Raw genomic sequence first — 20,272 nt, forward strand, 5'->3', positions numbered from 1 at the left:
ACACACACACACACACACACACACACACACACACACACACACACACACACACACACAGAAACGCACACTGCTGTGATTTTAGTCAGTATCTGCACAGCACCCCTTCCTCTCATGTGGCGCCACATGGACGCGGTCAGGTAGATATGAAACAGCCAGAGGGAACAATTGAAGGAGGAGGAGGAGGAGGTCTGATGTTTCCTCTCCAAACAACTTTAATCAAAGTAAGCCGTGAGCCACCAGTTTGAACAAGTCTGTAAACTATTTTCTTTTTAGGTATTTTAGCTTAAATAACATAATTAAAGATGTCCAAAGTTCTTATAAATTATAAATCTAAAACACACACACATTTTTTTTTGTTTTTGTGTTTATTTTTACATATATTTGCCATCAATTCATGCTAAATTTGTGCATTATATTCCTCCATGATGCAGGAAATGAAGTGTCTCGGAGTAAAGCAAACATTTTCAGCCGTAATCACCTTCATTTTCACTCTCCTTTCGTTGCGTTTCCTGACACTCAAACATGTCTCAGGCACAGAAAATTTCCTCGCTTTTAAGCCCTGCCTGTGCCCCGCCGAGCCAAAAACACCCCTCCTTTCATCTCCCTCTGCTTCCCTGTCCTCACATTCACCCTCTCTTCCCATTAAAGCTGCCACCCTCCTGCTCACTTTCATTACAAATCTGAGCCAATAATTATATTTTCCAACATTTTTATGCTTCTCCCCTTTGGAGGAGAACTTCCCTGCCTGTCTGTCACCTCTAGGCTTTTATCTTCTGCACGATCTTCCTCTCTGTCACTTATTCGTGTACTTGCAGAACTTGGCACTGCACGTTTAATCCCTTTCAACCCTGCAGTTCTGCTGCAATCCAAAGGAACCTTGAAAACTAAAACTGGGTGTAATCCCTCTATATTTAGTCCACAAGACTAGATTCAACTATGCAGATGTTCTTCTATGTTTTTCTGTTGATAGGGATGAGCCCCATTAGGCCCAGCAGTGACTGAGTAAGGATCCTTAGACTTTCATACAAGCAGAGTAGGACGGAGGCTGCTGTGGCTAAAGCTTGGCAGCGAGGACAGTGACTAATCAGTCTGGGCATCTACATGTATCATCAGGCAGAAGTAATCAGTCTGACATGGTATTATCAAACACTCCAGCAGCGGGTCAGCCATGAAGCCAAGCCTGCTGAAATGTAGAATCAACAGTGCGAGGTGCAAAACTCTTTTATAAATCCGTCACTAAGTCCTTCTCGGCTAGACCTGAAATAAATCTTTGGCCACGAGGCGGGAAACAGAAATACGCTGATACTGTGAACTTCCTAGCAAACAGCTGCTTATTCTGCAGCAGATGAGACCTATTCACGTACATATGGAGTTTCTGGCTACGTCTCTTCGTCTGCAGATTGGTGAACAGGGACTGCAGGGCGCACAGGGTCAGAGCAGATCTGTAGTGCCAAGTTTAAAACTGTGACACTCCTTCATCTGTCTGTCTGATCATCTTCATCGGCCACATCTCCGTGCTCTCCCCATAGCTGCTGTCCTCTCCCTCTCCATGTTCTTCCCTGTATGATGCTTGCTGTCTCTCCCTCACTTCCTCCCTGGTGTGTGTGAGAATTAGTAAGCAGTTTTCAGAGGGTGAATATCAAAGCCGTGGATAATCTCCAGTGCCATTTTTCTTCAAATAACGTAAGTTTTGAAATGAAGGCTTTAATTTTAATTATGAAGGAAATGTTGAGTTTGTGTGAATATTGCAGTAATGCAGTACATTTAACAGAGGCAGCAGATCAAAAAAAGCTTATTATTATGCGACCAGTTGTGTGCACAGACCATTTTCTTCTAAGTCCTGTCATGTTTCCTGGGTCGTACCCGGTGATTTACATTCTAGTTCTATATTGTGTTTCATCCTTTGACTCCAGTATTATTTCCCAGCACTTCTGAGTTGTGTTATCTAAGTTTCTAGTTCTCAGTTCCTCAGTTGTTGTTGGTTCCCTTTTGTTTCCAGTCTGCCCTGGTGTCGTGTTGGTTTGATCTCTGAATGAGGTCAGCCTTGTCTCTGCGTGTTTCCCTTTCTGTCTTTGTGTTGAGTCTGCATTTCTGTTCCCGCATTCCTGACATATTCTGATAGTCTCTCATTCTGTGTGTGTTATGTTCCGCTTTGCTTCTCTTCGGTTCATTAGTTGGATTCTGTTCAGCTGTCTTCCCTCACGTGTCTCCACTTTGCCTTTACCTCACATCTAAACTTTGGTCCTCAGTTTTCTTCTGTCCTTTGTTGTGTTTACCTCATGGTCCCTATATCCTTGTGCTGTGTGTCTTCCTTGTGCCCCGTTTTCCTTTTCTGACTTCCTAGCATTCTAATTGTAATAGTATTCTTGGTAGATCTGCTTCCTAGAACCACCTTATGAGTTTCAGAAATAAAGCTATATCTCTGAGCATTTCCCTGAGTCTGCCTATCAAGCAGCACTCGATATGACAGTAGTATACATTTACAAGCTCGTACTCCTCAGATTAAAGTTGCTCTCTCACTCAAGGATTCAAACTGTGACTTCATGAATCAGCTTGTGCACCACATGCATCTGGTTGCAGTTGTCTATCCTGGTTTTTGATCTGGTTCTGTGTGGTTTATCCTAAATATCATGGGTAGCCTGCAACGTTAGCACCAAGTTTTTTATTTATGCAGGACTGCTGGTTGTAGCACTGCCTTACATGTCGATGCAAAGGGTTTCCAGCTGTGTATCTTAGTTTCGGATCCTTGTTAAAGAGTATAAGCGAGCCCATCCTTTGTAAACGGAGCTTGCGCCACAGTCTGCATATCTTGTTATCCTAACCCATCTATCTTTATTTGGCAATTTAGTGTTATATTATAACTTTGAGTCTGTCAGTTATTTAATTTAAAAATCTTCATAGTTTAAATCTTTGTTTAAAAACATTTTTAACATTTCAAACCAAGTTTGAGGTCAGAAGTGTTAAATAAATTACATTTTCTTGTAGGTTAGCTTCAGATGAGCCAGGCAGCAGGTACATTTAGTAAAACCATGAACAGTGTGCTCTAATCTTCAGTTCTCCAAGACATCTGAACCTGTGTGCACAAGCCTTTAATTCAATTTCTTCATTTTATTTATTGCCTTCCCTCCTTTTTGTATCTCTGCCTGAGAAGCAACTCTGTTTCTTTCAAGCAAATTAACTGAAGAAGACTCTCTCCTCCTCCTTCTCCTCCTCTTCCTCATGCTCCCTAAGCGCTTTTCACCCTCTATAATAACATTTCTTCAGGGAAGGCTAAAGTTCCCCGCTTTCCAGCCATGCCTTTTCTCTCCAAGCCTTAATGAATGGGACACTTGAATGGGTGCGCTGGGGGTGGGTAAAGGCTGAAAGGGTTTAAGGAGATGTGGCGGTAAATTTAAGCTGACTGCAGCAGACTGCTGTACTGTCGAGGCTGGTCACACAGCCACAGCTTTATAAACCCTGATGCAGCTTTGTTGTATGCACTATGTGTGTAAATGGCCTAATCGTTAGACACACAAATACAGTGGAGCACAAACATGCAACATATGCAACAGATGGTCTGCTGAATGGGCACAACAGAGATGGGTTTTTGTTTGCCCGGAGGTGAAAATAACCGGGTTATAAATCTGTCAAACCAACAGGGAAAACATAAGTGAGGTATATCAGCTGATGTTGTTTTCAACCAATTCAAAGCACTACAATACCCAGAAATATAAAGGAAAACCTTGAGATGGCATTGAGATACACTCACGGGCATTACTAGATACAGACTCTGGCTACAAATGAGTTCACAAAGGACTGTTCTCTGTATTTTCTAGGAATTCTGCTTCTTTAGAAATCCTTATCATTGTAAAACAAACAAACTAAAAACATTATCAAGAACTGTCCTCTGAAGTTGGCGGAAAAAACAATAGAAATGTTTGGACATTTTTATTTCTCCGTACCGTATAAATTTTAACTGTACAAAAAGAAGCTGTAGCTATGTTTAAACAAAGAACGTGATTTACATTTTACCCTCCAACAAAAGGCTTAAGGACCAAAATAGAGGTGATGACTGTTTTTCACACTGCATATAATGCAAATGTATTTCTTGCCAGTCTGTGGAAACTGCTGCTTTATCAGCAACTTGCTTTCAACCACAAGCAGCTGTTGCTGATTCACTTGACAAATTCTGTTTAAAGTCATGCATGAATGCATGAGGGTGGTGTTTACACATGTAAACGTATATTCAAGTTTTCTTGTTTTTCTAAACCATGAAAGATACAGCTAACTTACAACCTTTACCAAGGTGAATGGTATATTTCTTCATTTTAAAAAAGATGATCCTAACCCATACCAGAGAGTAATTATTTCGCTCCTCATTTTAAAATAATAATAATAATAATCATGTGTTAGCTGTTTTCTTTTTCTTCCTACATACAATAAATATAAGCATCTCTCCCCTTGCCAACGACAGGTTGACCTTCCCCAGAAGAAAAATCTCCATTTGAATAAAATGTTTTTAAACCAGGGTGGCATAAGCCAGCTAGGGCTTCCCTGTGTCTTTAAGGTTTCGTCTTTCATACTTTAGTATCATTTAAGTCCAAGAAGCACATGCTTGATTAACTGATCCTAAAGTGCCGATAGGTGTGACTGATCGTCTCTCTCTCTGTCCAGGATTTACCTTGTCTTTTCCCTGAATTGGTAAAGGAAGTGGACAGATGGAATATTTTTAACCAGTTGCTAAAACCAGATACCTGAAGATGGTGGGTTGGCCAATTAACCCAAAAACAAAAGTCGGCAGATGCGATAGTTTTAACATTGTCAGCTGGCCTCTTATATCCACTTTATGTCGCAAATTAAATGTTTTAAACATAAACTGTTAAATTTATGTTCAGAAGATTAAGCATTTTATAACATCACAGTAAATGTAACAGTTATATTTGTATGTATGTTGTTCTGCTTTTAAGTCTAATGTCATTTACAATTCTGTGTCTAAAGGTTCCTGCAGCTTCTAAAGGGGCACCACTAACAGATCAGAATTACCCAAGTTCGTTAAAATAAAATGATCCGCATGGCTGTTCTCCTTTATGTTTCATTAAAGTCTGGTAAAAAGGATTTGTGAGGTTAACCGCAAGTCAGCGACACTATGTGGACAAGAGTGTGATGAATTGAAGCGCTCAGGACCCAAATATGGATACATGGAAATGGGTTAGCCAAACTTCAACTTTAAGCAAGCCTTTAATTTTGTTTGCTGAAAGTCCATAAAGCAAAGTCCACCAGAAAAACAAACAATTCAAAAGTGGCTGAAAAAAAAGAAAATATTTTTAATAGATAGGAATGGCAGGACTACACATGCTAACACGCTGAGGGCTAATGGGAATTAGACACAGCTGGGAGAAAATGAGGTGCCCCAAATTAACACAATCACATGTGAGGGAGTAAAACTCAATATAAGACACAGAAGATAACTAACAAGCAGAATAAAACATGTACAACTAGGAATTCAATACTGAAAACACTAAGAAAATACATGAAGCCTGAAATGTAAACTGTAGACAAGAATCAAACAGAAAATATGTAATAATAAACTCAACGCGTCACGTCTACAGGAGCCAGTGAAACCTGTGCCATGAAGCACAGTTTTTGTGCTGATGTTAATGCCAGAGGAGGTTTAGAGTTACTGAGTGAGCAGAGAGTTGGTGACTCACACATCACACACAATCCCCGAGCTCAGTGAGTTCTTCATAATGAATATCAAGGAAAGTGTTTATACACCAGAATCAAAGATTAAGAGGCGTGGCCAGCATTTTCGTCAGCATGCTGTAGTTGTTAGACTTTGTTCTAATTTATAAAACAAAGACACAAGTCTGCTATGACTATGGATTAAAGAGGGGTAGTAAAAATGTTTACATATTAAAAATAAAAGCGTTTCCAGTTAACAGATTCATCTTTACATCTTTAAAATTGCGATAAAACAGGGAAACCATTGGATCTAATGTGAAACATATGAAACATTTCTATTGCATGTCCCAGTCCTAGCTGTGTCTAATATGTTTCACATTAAATCCAAAACACGGTTACATGAGCAGAATGTGTGAAAGCTTTCATAAAAAACAGCACAGCCTCTCTGAGCAAACACCCAGGCATCACAGGTTGTTTGAAATAAATATCTAAAGGGTCACGCTTTCAAAGCGTGGGGCAGCTGCCACGCTTTCATGTGTGGTCCCACCTACGTCACCGCCTGCCCCACACTGCTAGAGTGTGACATTTAGGCCCCTTTGTCTTCTTCTGAGTGGTTTCAGGTCTCTCTCTGCTAATTTTTTCCCTCAGAATCAGTGACAACTGCTGTGATGTGTAGGTGTACCGAGGCAGAGTTAAAGGAACTGGAAATCACAAAGGTGTGACATTAAAGTGAGAGGTCAGCGAGAGATAAGAGGAAGGGGTTCAACAAACCGACACCTTCACTGTTATTTCTTCAAAATATCAAGTGACTCAGCTGCTAAAACCCCGACAGCAAAAAGTCTCCTTTATAAGTAGCTCTATAGATTTATTAGCTTTTTGAGCAACAGACACAGACACTTATATGATCCATTGTTTCTCAATGTTTCCTTTGCTAGCTGTGAGACACATTAAGCGAAAACATGCTAGCTTTCCATCTTTGCTTTATCTTTGAATGAAACTTAAAAGTTAAATAAATTATTGTGGGAACTCTTTGTCGTTTTTAAGTCTAGCTTCTTTACAAATCAAATTGTTACATTTCAGAGCCAAACCAGCTAATTTTGTATTTGTGATAAGCTGAACTAGCTGTTAGCTTGCGTATAGCTGATATTAGACTGGCATCAATGTTCTCAAGCAACTTCTTGTAACACATAGAAGAACGTAGGTTACTGCCGATAAGAATTTGTTATAAAAGCGCAGATTTTTTCTCATGCTCTCTCTTTGTGCTCTCCACTAACCTTTATTTAGGTTTTATCCTTGTTCTGATGTGACCTAAAACTTAACCTATGGATTATAGGGATAAAATACTCAAAACCCAACTCAGCATAAGGTGATACAGTTCAGCATTGGCCCCCGGCATAACCATAAACCTGAATTAAAACCTTTACAGAGCAACCACAATGGATCATCTCAGTGAGGGTAGGATTGTAAGCAAGAATAGAACTAAAGTGAGGGAATCTAACGCTTCTATTTTCTGCTGACAAAATAAATTATGACAGAAGGAAGACTAAGCCTCTGTTTACACTACAAACTTTTCAGACCAGGCAGCTTGAGGCTAAAGTCAAGGACAAGGTTATATGTTAATGAAGCTGAGCACGCACACAACAGGAAACCGGTTAAAGGATGAATAAATCCTATCATATCAAGCATTCGTGTTCAAACGTGAGGAGAGGAAGTGCCCCTCAGACTTTAATGACAAACTAAATATACAGACACGCTTGTGTCTTTCATAAATCACAGCAACCGGTGAAAACATAACTTCTTTTTTTTTTATAACAATTAGGTGATTATTTTTTATAAAATAGGTGGTTGTCTTGTGGTTTAATCCTGGTATAAATGTGCAAATTTTGGTTTGTTATTGTAGAAACTGAGCAGGTGAAATACCTGTCAAAATATCCCGTCACTGTAGGAATGAAGGGTTTATGTTTTTCCTTTAATTAGTCATAGGGTGTCTGAATGAACAGTAAGAGGCTGCTAACAACATTGCTTGTCGCCATGGTGATAAATTGAGCATTGCATGAACAGAAGAGATGAGGCGTAATGGACGGTGACTATGGCATGGCACCTTTCGTTAGTGCGTGCACAAAAATCAGAGGATGCAGAGGAAGTAATTTGAATAAAAGCTTGTCAGTGAAGGTCATTATCATCAGGAGAGTTGAACACAAACAGCTCCGGTCTAATCAGCGTCTGATGAGGCCATGTTCAGTTTGTGGAAGTCTGCTGCCTCCCTCATCTCCTGGTTTTATTAGTGAGGGAACACAGAGGTGAGACATTCTTCTTTATAACGTCGCTTCACTTTGTTGAGGTTTTCATTTACGGCCCGCAGTCTTAAGATCCCACAGGAACATTTCAATCAGGCTGAGTTCTGGACTTTTGCTGGGCTACTGCAACACCTTGATTATTTTCTTTATCAGTAATTCTGTTGCAGATTTGCTGCTGTACTCGGAATCTTTGTCCCATTGGATGACCAAATTTAGGCCAAGCTTTAGCTGTCAGACAGATGTCCTCACATTTGACTCCAGAGCACTTTGGTACAGAGGAGGAGTTTGTGATTGACTCAGTGACTGCGAGGTGCACAGGTCCTGCGGCTGCAAAACAAGCCCAAATCATTACACCTCCACCACTGTGCTTCACTGTTGGTATGAGGTGTGTGTGTGCTAACATGCTGTGGATATTGTTCTAGAAGCCTTGTGGTTTGTTGGGATGCAGCTTTGCATACCTAAGTCTAGCTGGCATGTTCTTTCTAGAGGTAAGAGGCTTTCTCTTGGTAGTCGTTCAAAATAAGCAACACTTGTCGAGTCGTTTGTATAGTTTCTTTAAGAACTTTAACATTTAACTGAGGCCTGTAGAGTCTGAGGTGTAGCACTTGGGTTTTTCTGTATCTCTGAGTATTGTATGGTCATTGATCTTGGGGTCAATTTACTGGCCTTATAAAACTTCCCCAGACCACAAAACCTAAAGAGGGTGTACTTTCTTTTTACCGTGACTGTGGGAAGTTAGACATTTTCTGCAGCAGTTGGTGGGGACCAAAAGTAGAGCTAAAAGTGAGATACTGTAACTAATACTGTAACTAAAAACTTTATATTACCCACAAGCTTCCACGGACCTTCTTAAACTTCACAACAATATATTAGGCCTCAGGGGACACGTGTACCTGGGCTGGCTAAGCATTCGACCTTGACCTTCATTGTAATTTGACCTTGAAACCATTTCGAGTAATCCCAAAAGGTTGATTCTATTCATCTGGAAATAGCGTTTTCAGTGGGAGAAACATTTCATCACTTATCCACAGCTTCACTGTGCTAATGTGAAATCCCTCAGTCAGAACATGGTATATCATCTTTAGATGGAAACTAGTGAACTCTAACTTTTCATGGATGCCTGGATGTTTAACTTCATATACTGTATTACACCTGATAGAGCAGCCACACTGACCATTTTATTACAGATGAAACTATGTAGACAGTTTGTAACTCTAAGTGTTGCCACAGTGTTTATTTTTCTTTGGGACATGAAGCGAAGTTTGGACCCAGAAACAGCTAATGACATCAGACTTAAAGACTGGATAATTAAAACATTCTGATGTCAGGATGTTGTAATAAAAACATCATAAAATATCAAAGTATTAGTACAGCCCTCATTCTTAGGGGGATTTACACTCTTTGAATACTCTTCTTCAGTGCTATTTTAAATAATTCTCATTATTTATGCTCCTGCTCTTTTTATTGGCACACTCTTACACCTTCCTTTTGGCCTCTTGCATCAGCTTAGTTTAGCTTGTTATCGCTTTCTGTTTTGCACTACGGTGCTTTTGAAGCTAATGGGAATCTTGCAAGTTTAGCCATTTAAAAATTTTTTTTTTAATTGTTAGTTGTAGCCACTAACAGTGTAGCAGGCAAAGACAAAGACACACATGCATAAACGCACACACAACTCTTTGTACCGAAACCCTCACAGACATTTAACCTCAGCTGATTCACCTCGAGGATATGCATTTTTTGTCTTTAATGAATTCAGTTCCTGATCTCGTACTGGCTTCTAACCAGCTGCTGGCAAGTCAACACAGTAAGCGCTACGTGGAGCAACGAGCATTCTCAGAAATTTATATCATGAGGACTGACAGTTTTCAGGCAGATGCGAGATTGTGAGTAATGGTGAAGATGTGGGCTTTTGTTCACTACATGCTAGACACGCTGAATAAACTCTATAAAATTGTCTGGGTGCAAAAATAAAATGTAATTAGCGTGAGAGGAAAATGTGAGTCATAATGAGACTAGAAGCAAATGGAAACATTAAATATCAAAAACGAACAGAAGTTTTTTTCGTTCTCGAGCCTGCCCTTTAGTGCGACTAGTCCTGTTAATAATGATTTATCTCATTACAGCCTCTTTTAGATTATTTAAATGTTATTTTTTTAATCTTTAAAAGACAGCAGAAGTAAAAGTGCATTGTACCTTGTACTTGTGACATGTGCAATGACAATAAAGTTGAATTCTATTCTAAAAGTTGTTTCAGTCCATGTGTTCGCTTGGTTTTAATGGCATCATAACCTCGATGTAAGTATAAATTACAGTACAGACGTGCAGGAGATGCAGTATAGTCGTGGCTGTGTGGACCCTGTAACCCCAGTCCCAGCGAGACACCGTCGTCCATTTATGAGTCCTTCATAAAGATCGTCATAAGAATCAGACTTTGACCCTTCACCTGGAGCCACTTTGCCCTGGGAGGGCCTACTGGGGCAAATAGGCCTCAGGGGCATACATAAACCTCTCCATCTTTTTAAGGCGCCTATTCATGGACGATTCATGATGAGGGTTCCTCCTTGTCATGGTGCTCCAAATACCAAAGGTTGGAGCAGTTGCATGTATTCAAGTCTTCCCCCGCAATTGCCCCACTTTCTCCTTGCTTTCCTGTCTACTCTCTGCACCGTACTGCCAAATAAAGACTATAAATAGAATTAAACAAAAGAAAATCATCCCACAACACTGAAATTTAGAACGGAAACTGTAACACTTTGATAAGAGATGACTGTACTGTACTGGATGTTATCTGAGGAGAAAGCAAAACTAAATTATGGCAAAAGCCTTCAGCTTGTCCTTCACAACAAAACGAATTTGTTCCAGGTGGTATGTGCCAGAAACATCATTATGGTGAGAGTATAATGAATTAAAACAGTCAAGGTATGAGGACACCAAAGCATTCATCCATCCTTCAACTCCTTTGTCTTGTTTTTGCAAATTCAAATCATCAAATTGTAAATGTGATATCAAGAGGCATCTTTGTGCTTCATGACTTGTGGCTCGATTTGACCCCATACATTAAGGAACTTCAGGAAGGAAACTATTTTCGCATATTTTCTGTAGATGATGATTTTGCTCACTTTTTCAAAACTTTGTCTTTGTGAATTTGAATCATACAGCTTCGACTGCCCATAATTGGCAACCATAAGCTTGATTGTTGATGAATCAGGAGAATAATGGCAGAATAATTGCACAGACATGTTTAAAGTCCAGTGGCCCCTGTGATTAACCTGCATGTTGGCTTTCCTGTCTGGAGGTTGGCATCAGCGTGGATTGGATAGATCTTGTTCAAAGTCCTAAGCTGATATAGAAGGGGGTCAATCAGCCTGCAGGTCTGTTTGTGTTTTTGATGTTAAAACAACAATAAAGCAATCTCATGAAGGTGCCGTCATTAAAAACCTCAAAGAACCACCTGAAGCTCAAAGGTCAACTTGCCATCGAGCACAGCGTGACAGCATTTGTACTACTGCTTAAACTCCACAGCCGAGAGAATCATATCTACGAGCATCTCTCCAAGAAGCAGCACTACACCACTCTGAAACCTCTGCAGGGTCTTTATTGCTCAGCAGAAACACAATTACTGAGTCATCTGTACACTTAGAAGCATGGTGCTTCATGAATTGGGCACCTGTTAGTGTACAACACAAATAAAACACACCCCTGAAACCATCAGGTGGATTTACTTCATTATATAAAACACGTAGAGGTTTGGGCTTGCAGGTGTAGGGTGTTTTTGGGCACCTCCTGGCATTTTCTCCTCTCTTTGACATAAACTCTGACATAAACGTTTATGTGAGTCTGTGACTGTGTGCATGCGGTATATACACAATTATATATACACAGATATACAACATACAGCTGTAATGGTTGGCTAAATGCATGTATTTCTGGAGGCAGATGGGTCTGCCTATCGTGCACTAAATCAAAAATGCATTTCATTTTAGAATATTTTATCTTGTGCTGATAAAAATAGCAATGCTATTGTACAATAATGTTATTTTTTAATTCAATTTCTGCAGTTCTTCCTGGTCATTCTGGAAGTCTGGACTCCCAAATATAACTAAATATTTATAATTTGAATTGTTTTAATATTTCAAAAATGTTATTTATTTAGAAACAATTTCTGATGGCAGCAAATTTGAAAAGATGGTCAGGAAACATGAAAAACTGCCTGTGGAGTCCGGTCAGAGGGAGTTATACTGACAGCTGCAGACGGCTGAATAGTAATTTGGCTCAAAGTCTTTTGTCCTCGGTGCTGCCGTGCCCATGCCTGCCTGTCTGACTGACTGACTTCGTATTTGTGGAAACAACACACTAAACAGCTTTATCTGAGAAACACTGCAGTCCTGCATGCTTTTGTACTTACTTGGTGATGTATGAAACGTTACTGCCATGCATAAAAGTTTTAGACTTCCGCTCCTTTACATTAATCTGAGAACACATTACATATTGGCATCTACTGGGCAGCAATACAGAAAAACATCTGGCATCCAGCAGTTTTCAGTCTTCACCAAGACTGTGATAAAGATTCTTAGTCATTTATACACCTCACTGCATTTAATTATTTGCTATTATTAATCTATGTCTCTCTTCCACAGCATGTCTTTGTCCTATCTTCATCCACTCACGCCCAACCGGTCGACCCTCCCTGAGCCTGGTTCTGATGGAGGTTTCTTCCTGTAAAAGGGAGTTTTTTTCTTTCCCACTGTTGCCAAAGCGATTGCATAGGGAGTCATATGATTGTTGGGGGTTTTCCTGTTTTCTTTGTATCATTGTAGGGTCTTTCCCTTACAACATAAAGCGCCTTGAGGCAACTGTTGTTGTGATTTGGGGCTGTATAAATAAAACTGAATTAGATTTTTATGTGGGGTTCAATTTACTAAGGCACTGAATAAAAATTACATTTTAGTCAATTTATTTGACTAAAATGGAATTTGATAATGTTTCATTCAAGCGTTATCAAATGGCTAGATTGCATTGTTGTACTTATGTTCATAGATTAAGATCGGTCATAATTAGGTCATTCTGCAGAACAAATGATCACAAGCACAGCAGTAAATCTAATGTCAGATCTCGACCTAATTGAAACACTGTGGTTGGACCTTAAGAGTGCTGTACATAAACAAAAACCTACAAACCTCAATGAACTGAATCAACACTCCTCCACAACAATGTGAGACTGATAAGATCATACAGAAAACGATTACTTCAATTTACTTCAAGTTATTCCTGCTAAAGGTGGTTCTACAAGCACCTGAATCGCAGGCTGTAGTTATTCATTTGTTACTTTTTTTACATTTTGGTTTAATTTTAGTTGAAACTGACTGGCACAGTGTAATATGTCTTGTGTTTTTGTTCCTTTCAGGTTGTGTTTAACAAATTTTGAGACCTGATATAGACCAAATACTTTTTTTTAAATATATCATGACAAATAAAACCTTAGAACTGACAGATAGTGTACTACTTTTTATCATGACTGTAAGATGATTGGCAGGGTTATGGGACTTTAGAGATGACATACTTGGTTGATTACAGCCCTCAAGAAATGGTAACTAAAACAGATGGTTCAAGTCGAACCACATGAGAGAAGCAGTTAGTTGGTGGTTGAAGGTGGTGTGATCAGGAGGCTGCTGCTAGATATTTTCTGTTGCAGCTCATTTCACACCCATGAAGTGATGTCCTTAAAACTTGAAGAAAGGTATTCTACTACAGCTTAAGTTATCTCTACTACAAAAACCTTTAAATATCCAAAATACGGAACCCCATATATTGTTTCAATTCCTTCTTTTAAAAATTAATCAGAAGAAGAAAAAAGACAAATTTATATTTTTTAGATTACAGGTCTGTTCCCTATTTATTCTGGACTATAACACAAGCATTCATGTAATTACTGCATTTGGCCACAGAGGGTGCTGTTGCCCCCACACAACAAAAACTACATAGTGTTGCTTTAAGTGCACGTAAGGATGAAGGTTAAAAAGACATTTCTTGCTATGATGTCCTTTGAGATGTTCCCTCTGTTATGGGGTTAAAACAGCGAGAGAGCAGGAGGAAGACAAGGCGAAGCACTGAGATAAGGTCTTGAATGCTTTAGACACTGCTGGTTACCATGGTAAATGGATGGAAGTCTCTACATTTCTCAGGCTTCGCACACATACTGCACACAGAGGGTTTGACAACGTATCACGCATGCATAAGTTGTGAAAACACAGGCGATAGCTGATTATAGACTTGTTGCTGAAGGTTTTTGCAGCGCTGAGACCTCGAGGAGAATGACAGATAAAAACTACCAGCTTCTTCCCTCTACTGTTTCCTTGTTGGTCATCTGATGGAGGCTGTTAGCCTGACAGGACAGGAAGAGGCTCATTGTGGTGGAAGTGGTTACATAAGATCTTTTTTTTTTTAATGCATTTGTGTTGTGCATATACTGGCACAATGAGGCACATAATGCATGTGCACACATAAAACACACAGTGTCAGCACAATAAAAGCAGCCAAAAGCACAGCGCCCTTCCAGGGATACGCTCTGGGACGCTTTTCTCACAGCCACAGAGTTCAGCAACCGGACATTTTGATAGAGCAGCTGAGATTGTGATGGACAGATAGAGACAGGAGGAACAGAAACAGAAAACTTCATGGTTGACTTCTTTTAGAACAATCATGAAAGAAAGAAAGCGAAAATAAAAACAGCCCAGGCAGTTTTAATACGTGTGCATAGCCAGTGTTTTGGTGTAGGCATTCCTCAGATGTTATTCAAGCTCCAAAGGCCAATCACACGTTGACGCTCAGAGAGAAACGTGGTGAAACTTGTCTCACTCGACCTCAGACTGTTAAAAATCAACTTCCTTGGTTATGTTTAGTGGAAAATGCCAATGTAATCACAACACAGCATAAGATAAAAAAAAAATCTTCTTCCCTACAGGAATATCAAGTTCTTACTATACATCAGAGCACATTTCATTCATAAATGAATGCTTTTATCTTTGTGTGCCTGAGCTGCTGTGAATATCAAGTGATTGCAGGCGACTTCACGTAAACAAAATAAGAAGCGACTTTTTCATCTCTCATCAAGCTGACAACAAGATAATCAACATTCAGTCAGATTTTAGAGTGGAATAAAGTTCAAAAGCTACCTCTGTCACATAGATGAGTGGAATATCACTGTAGTTCTTCCTCATGTCTCCTCTTCCTCACACCCTGAGGTCAAAGTGCATTCCAGCGTGGTTTTCAGGAGACCTCTGAAATCACCACAGACTCCCCTCTAAGAGGAGGCAGTAGTGTGTGTGCCTGTCTGTCGACTTCTGTGTGCAATGCAACCGTCTTATTGTGAAATCTAGTGCTTCCTGTCTCAGCAGAGCTGTCAGAGCTCCACCAGCACTGCACTCACTCCTCCTGAGCTGCCCTGTTCTTTTACTCTCCTCACACACACTTGTGCCTTTCAGGCGGAAAAGCCACCTTAAAAGGCATGAGGGAGCCTGAGTAGGAATTGTCCTGATCCTTATCGGCCACCCTCCACCGGCCGGGACACACTTCGCACACATTAACAACAACAACAGCAATTCTCCACTGCCAGTCAAAAGGGAAGAAGCAGAGGATTATGTGATGAGGAGGGACTGAGATAGGGACAGCCTTGGAGAGAGGGAGGGAGGTTTAAGGGAATGAAAGAGTGTGGGAATGCTGAGTTAATGCAGGAATCTCCTGCTCCCTGAGGGTGAACGCACTCTACAGGACAGAGACTCTGACAGCACTGCTAATCTGCAGCGTCAGATAACAGCCTCTGTGTGTGTGTGTTTGTGTGTGCTGGACTTTGCACCCGCTCCCACTCAAACTACACACATAGAGGACAATAAACAGGGCATATTTATTATCTCTTTATTGTTATTATTAACAATTCCACTGAAGAGTGAGGAATTTTAGTAATATCTGCTTGCTAATGTCTCAGGGCTATAATCCTCATATCCTTCTGAATACCTTTAAACGATGACGCTGGTGACACTTTTCCTCAGTGTAAACCAACAATGACTTAATGCAGTCAGTATTATGTCCAGAGCATAAACTGTTTATAAAAGAGGAGAGTAATCGCCCTGACGTTACGCACTGGCTGATTGGCTCAACCATGAGCCAATAAAAGAAAGCCAATCTACTTCCCTATTTGTACAGATATTGGAGCAATTCAGTTGAGGGTGCAGTAGGGGGCACTTGCAAAATAGCACGAGTAATAAATATATAAAATATGCATTTGCATGCGTGCTGATTGGTTCAGTAAAGATTTACCATCATAGACAATGTAAAAGATGAAGGCAGCTACAATGATGTCATCCAGTGCATTTAAAAGGCTAAAAGTCTGAATTTTGATGCTTTTTTGGAGGCAGGTGATTTTGTATATGGAGGAAGGAGCTAACTCTAGCAAGAATGAAAAACAAGCTGCAAAGTGTCACAATCCTGGCATTTACTTGAACTGTCAAGTTGAACGCCAAACCTGCAAGAAGCAATACCTTCCGGAAACACACCTGCCTGTCCGCTCTCCATCACTGTTCCTTCAGTTGTTCTGGCTGCTGACCTTTTTATATTTTATTTTTATTTCTCCTGTGTAGAGACTTGCTTCAAGTGGCCACTGAAGGAACTGCAGATTTTGGCACTTTTGCATTGCCTTATTTTTTCTTTGTCTGAGGTTACAGCTTATTGCTTGCTTTATGATCAATTGGGTCATTTTGAATCTGTGCAAAGGGGCATGAGGGCCGGGCTGCGCAGATATGAGACCAAGCAGCCCACACACCTGTTTTTTGTCACACTGCCCCCAGGTGACGGTAAACAGCTAAAACATTAAAGCTGCTCAAAGGCTGTGCATAGAAGCAACACAGAACAATTTCCCACATAATCCAGAGACTTTATTCCACTGTGTCTGTGAAGCTCTGCTGCTATTATAATGAACCAGGCTTCACTGAAGGGCATGCTGCTTCATTAATATGGAAAATACACAGTAGTTTTTAGTAAAACTGCTCACTAGACCGCAAAATGTTCATTAAAACAACTCACCAACATTGCAATATCTATTTAAGTGACATTTATTACAATTATTAAGCCAAACATTGGATCGGCAGTTATATTTGATTTTGGTACCATCTGGAACAAAATGTCCTTCTGCAAATATGAACCTTTTTATTTATTTGAAAAAACCTGCACATGCAGTTTCACGTCTCAGAAACTAGAAATTGAGGTCATGACACACAAGTACCAAACACTGGCAGAAGGAAATACTTTCCAAGTTGTGTGCTCCTAACACAACCTTTACAGGAGTCCTATTATTCTGTACCTCGTTTTCTCTCATACATGCGCTGCCAGGTTGTGGCTGTGGTTCAGGAGCTGCACAGGGTCATCTACCATCTACTGAGTGGGAGGTCAGAAGTTTGATCCCTTGTATCCCTGGGCGAAATACTGAACCCCACGTTGGCCATGATGCATCCATCTGTCACCTGTGCTAAAGCAGGCGGCATGGAGATGAGGGAGTGAGGACCCAAATGCAGACAACGGAGATGGAGGTGGATATTAACAGAACGTAAGCCTTAATTTTACATGAACAGAACAATGAAAGCAAAGACTGACTAACACAAAGCTAACAAAACCTATACTGGGAAAACTAAACATTACATGACAGCTTAACAACAAACAAGAAACCTAAAAAGCTGGAAACACAAGGAGAACAAAAGAAGAGGAAATGCAAAAAAACGATTACAGAGAGAAGACAGAGGACTAAATACACAAGAGGGTAACGAAGGAACACTCTGGCATTAATCTCACACACACACAAGACAGGGAGGAAGCAAAACAGAATGCACAAACACAGGACACAGGACTGTCAAAGTAAAACAGGAAACCAGAAAAAACTAGATGCAACACAGAGCACACAAGGGAGGCATAGAAACAAAACCTAAACACTAGAAATCCCCAAAATTCAGAATACGAATAATCAAAAACATAAACATTGGATCACTAGACACAGGACCATGACACCATCAGAGTGCTCATGGGTAATGAGAGGACTCAAGGACAAATGTTTCAAATAATGAGTTCAGATTTAAGACTTTCTACTCTTGGCTCTGTGTGGTGTCAGTAAGAGTGGTCATATCAACTACAGACAGGTAAGCATGTTTAGTGTACTGACCTCCTTTCTTATGTCTCCATGTTCATATTTTGCTAGTGTCTACAGAGTCCCTCCATCTTATCGTTGTCTTCATCGTTTCTACTTCCTGTTTTACTTTGGTAACTGCGTTTCTTCGACCTCCCCTTTGCCCATCCATCCATTTTCTCCTTATCAAATTCAGGGTCGGGAAGCCTATCCCATCTGCCGCTGGCCAAAAGGTGGAGTCTTTTCTGGATAATTAGAATGTAGTATTTCCTCTTCTCTTGCCTTCCCTAACTCTCTGTAGTCTCCTGTCTAATTTTCCTGCTCCCCCTTGTTTTGGAGTTTTGTTATTTTCCTGATGGTGTACATTTGGATTATTCTGTAGATCCTCCTCATTTTTTTCTGTTACTTTTTCAAAAGTTAACATTTACTTTGATGCCTTTACCCCTAAGTGAAGCCCTGCATTTGGGTTCGCTAAGGAACTTTAGTTAAAACCTGGCAGGTATCCTCAATGAAAACTCATTCAGCCTCTCCTTCAGGTGCATTTCAGGAACTGCAGCACTTATAAATTATGGCAAAAAGTCTTGATATATTGAAAAACAATAGTAGACCTACAGCATTAACAGACCTGTGCTTTTCCAAAGCAAACACAAATGATGAACAAAGAGAAAAGGGATTGTGATCTCGCTATAGAAAACCAAGAGAGGGGATGCCAGTGACTGACAGGGGATCTCTTCAAGGCTGTGGGGGGAGAAGCTTTGAATTTCTCAGTCAAGCTTTGAATTTCTCCTTCATGTGTGCAGTATCATTCGTGGGAAGTGGGCAGAACTGGGACATTTTAAAAGCCAAAGGAGAGGAGAGGTCTATAAAAAAAATCAAAGGCCTGAGGCAATGACTATGACCCACTAAGCTGAGCTAACATTTAGAGAATTAAAGATTTTTTAAAAAGAAAGTGGAAAAAAAGAAAGAGGGTGCTCCTCTAGGAGTCAAACCCCCCTCGTGGAAGAAAGTCGGTTATGAATGATGAAAAAGGAGAGGACGGGGAGGGAGAGAGGGGCAAAAGTGAAGGACGGTAAAGAGACTCGATAAAGAGGAGGCATGAAGCTGTTGACACTTAAGAGTTATGATAGCTGGCAAGACAGGTGGTGAAGAAAAAGGAGGGTGTCTCAGCGTTAGGATGACCGTCTTTAGACTCCCTGGTGCTGTTTTTACCAGCTGCCACTTCAGCGTAGCGCTGCATCAGCAAACACAAAAGCAGAGACGGGATTATCTGCTCCATTTGCAGAAGATGAATCAGACAATAGCTATCAGCTGACGTGAGATGTAGGCAGAACAGATGAGCAACAAATGAACCGTTCACTGAATAGAAATGTAGAAATCAGCCTGAAGAGCGCACTAAAGGCCACTCAAGCCTCTGTGTTATCACATCAAAGCACTTCTGGCTCTTTGTTCTTAATTAATTTGAAGATTTAGATGAAAAGTCGCCTTTCTGAGAGGACTGTTGTTTGCTGAAATGCTGAGTCAAGGGGATATAAAAAGCCCCCTGAGCATGATCTGGTTTGAGAGAGCAATATGGCAACAAAAGGGGAACAACTCCACCTGTTGGCCACTAAACTGTATTACAGATAAATTGAAACGTACACTTACACCTTCTTCTAAATGTTCCCCTTGAACAAAAAGTGATGAAGCAGTGAACCTCCCCATTTAACAGCTGCAGATTGCTGAAAAAATACAAAAATATATAAAAACAAAGTCTTAACTACTGAACAAGATCATTTAAACATGATCTGCTGGCTTTAAATACTCTCACATAAACACCAGAATTTTAATTCTCTGTCTTTCAGTCATGTTGGAAAAAACATATTTTGCGTATTATTTTTGTGGTTTCCTGGTTATGCCCAACTGGGTGCCCCATTAGAGGAGACCTCAGTTGGGCACCTTCTGCCAGTTGTTTGGCCTGGGAATTTCCAGTATCCCCCTGGAGACACTGGGAATTGTGGCTGACCAGCAGGATGCCTAGAATACAGTCTTTAGCCTACTGCCACCCTAACCTGACTTTGGACAAGTGGAATATAATGAATTGAGGGATGCTTTCACCAGTAGGGGGCTCAGCTCAGATTTTTGCTACTGTTTAATTTATGATTCTGGTAAA

At 40.3% G+C, this 20,272-nt stretch overlaps 1 protein-coding gene across 1 annotated transcript in view; it reads right to left on the reverse strand.

Annotated features, from left to right (window-relative positions):
* tmcc3 (transmembrane and coiled-coil domain family 3) overlaps positions 1–15,663 on the reverse strand; it is a 70,482-nt gene extending 54,819 nt beyond the window's left edge. The window contains exon 1 of the mRNA XM_042225836.1: positions 15,131–15,663. Within this exon, the coding sequence (XP_042081770.1) occupies positions 15,131–15,175 (45 nt within the window). The 5' untranslated portion in view covers positions 15,176–15,663. The remainder of the gene's footprint in view (positions 1–15,130) is intronic.
* Positions 15,664–20,272: the final 4,609 nt, after the last annotated feature.

This window comes from Haplochromis burtoni, unplaced genomic scaffold (assembly GCF_018398535.1).
Source record: "Haplochromis burtoni strain Fernald_Lab_line unplaced genomic scaffold, NCSU_Asbu1 Contig_184, whole genome shotgun sequence".
In the NCBI taxonomy this organism is placed as follows: Eukaryota; Metazoa; Chordata; class Actinopteri; order Cichliformes; family Cichlidae; genus Haplochromis; species Haplochromis burtoni.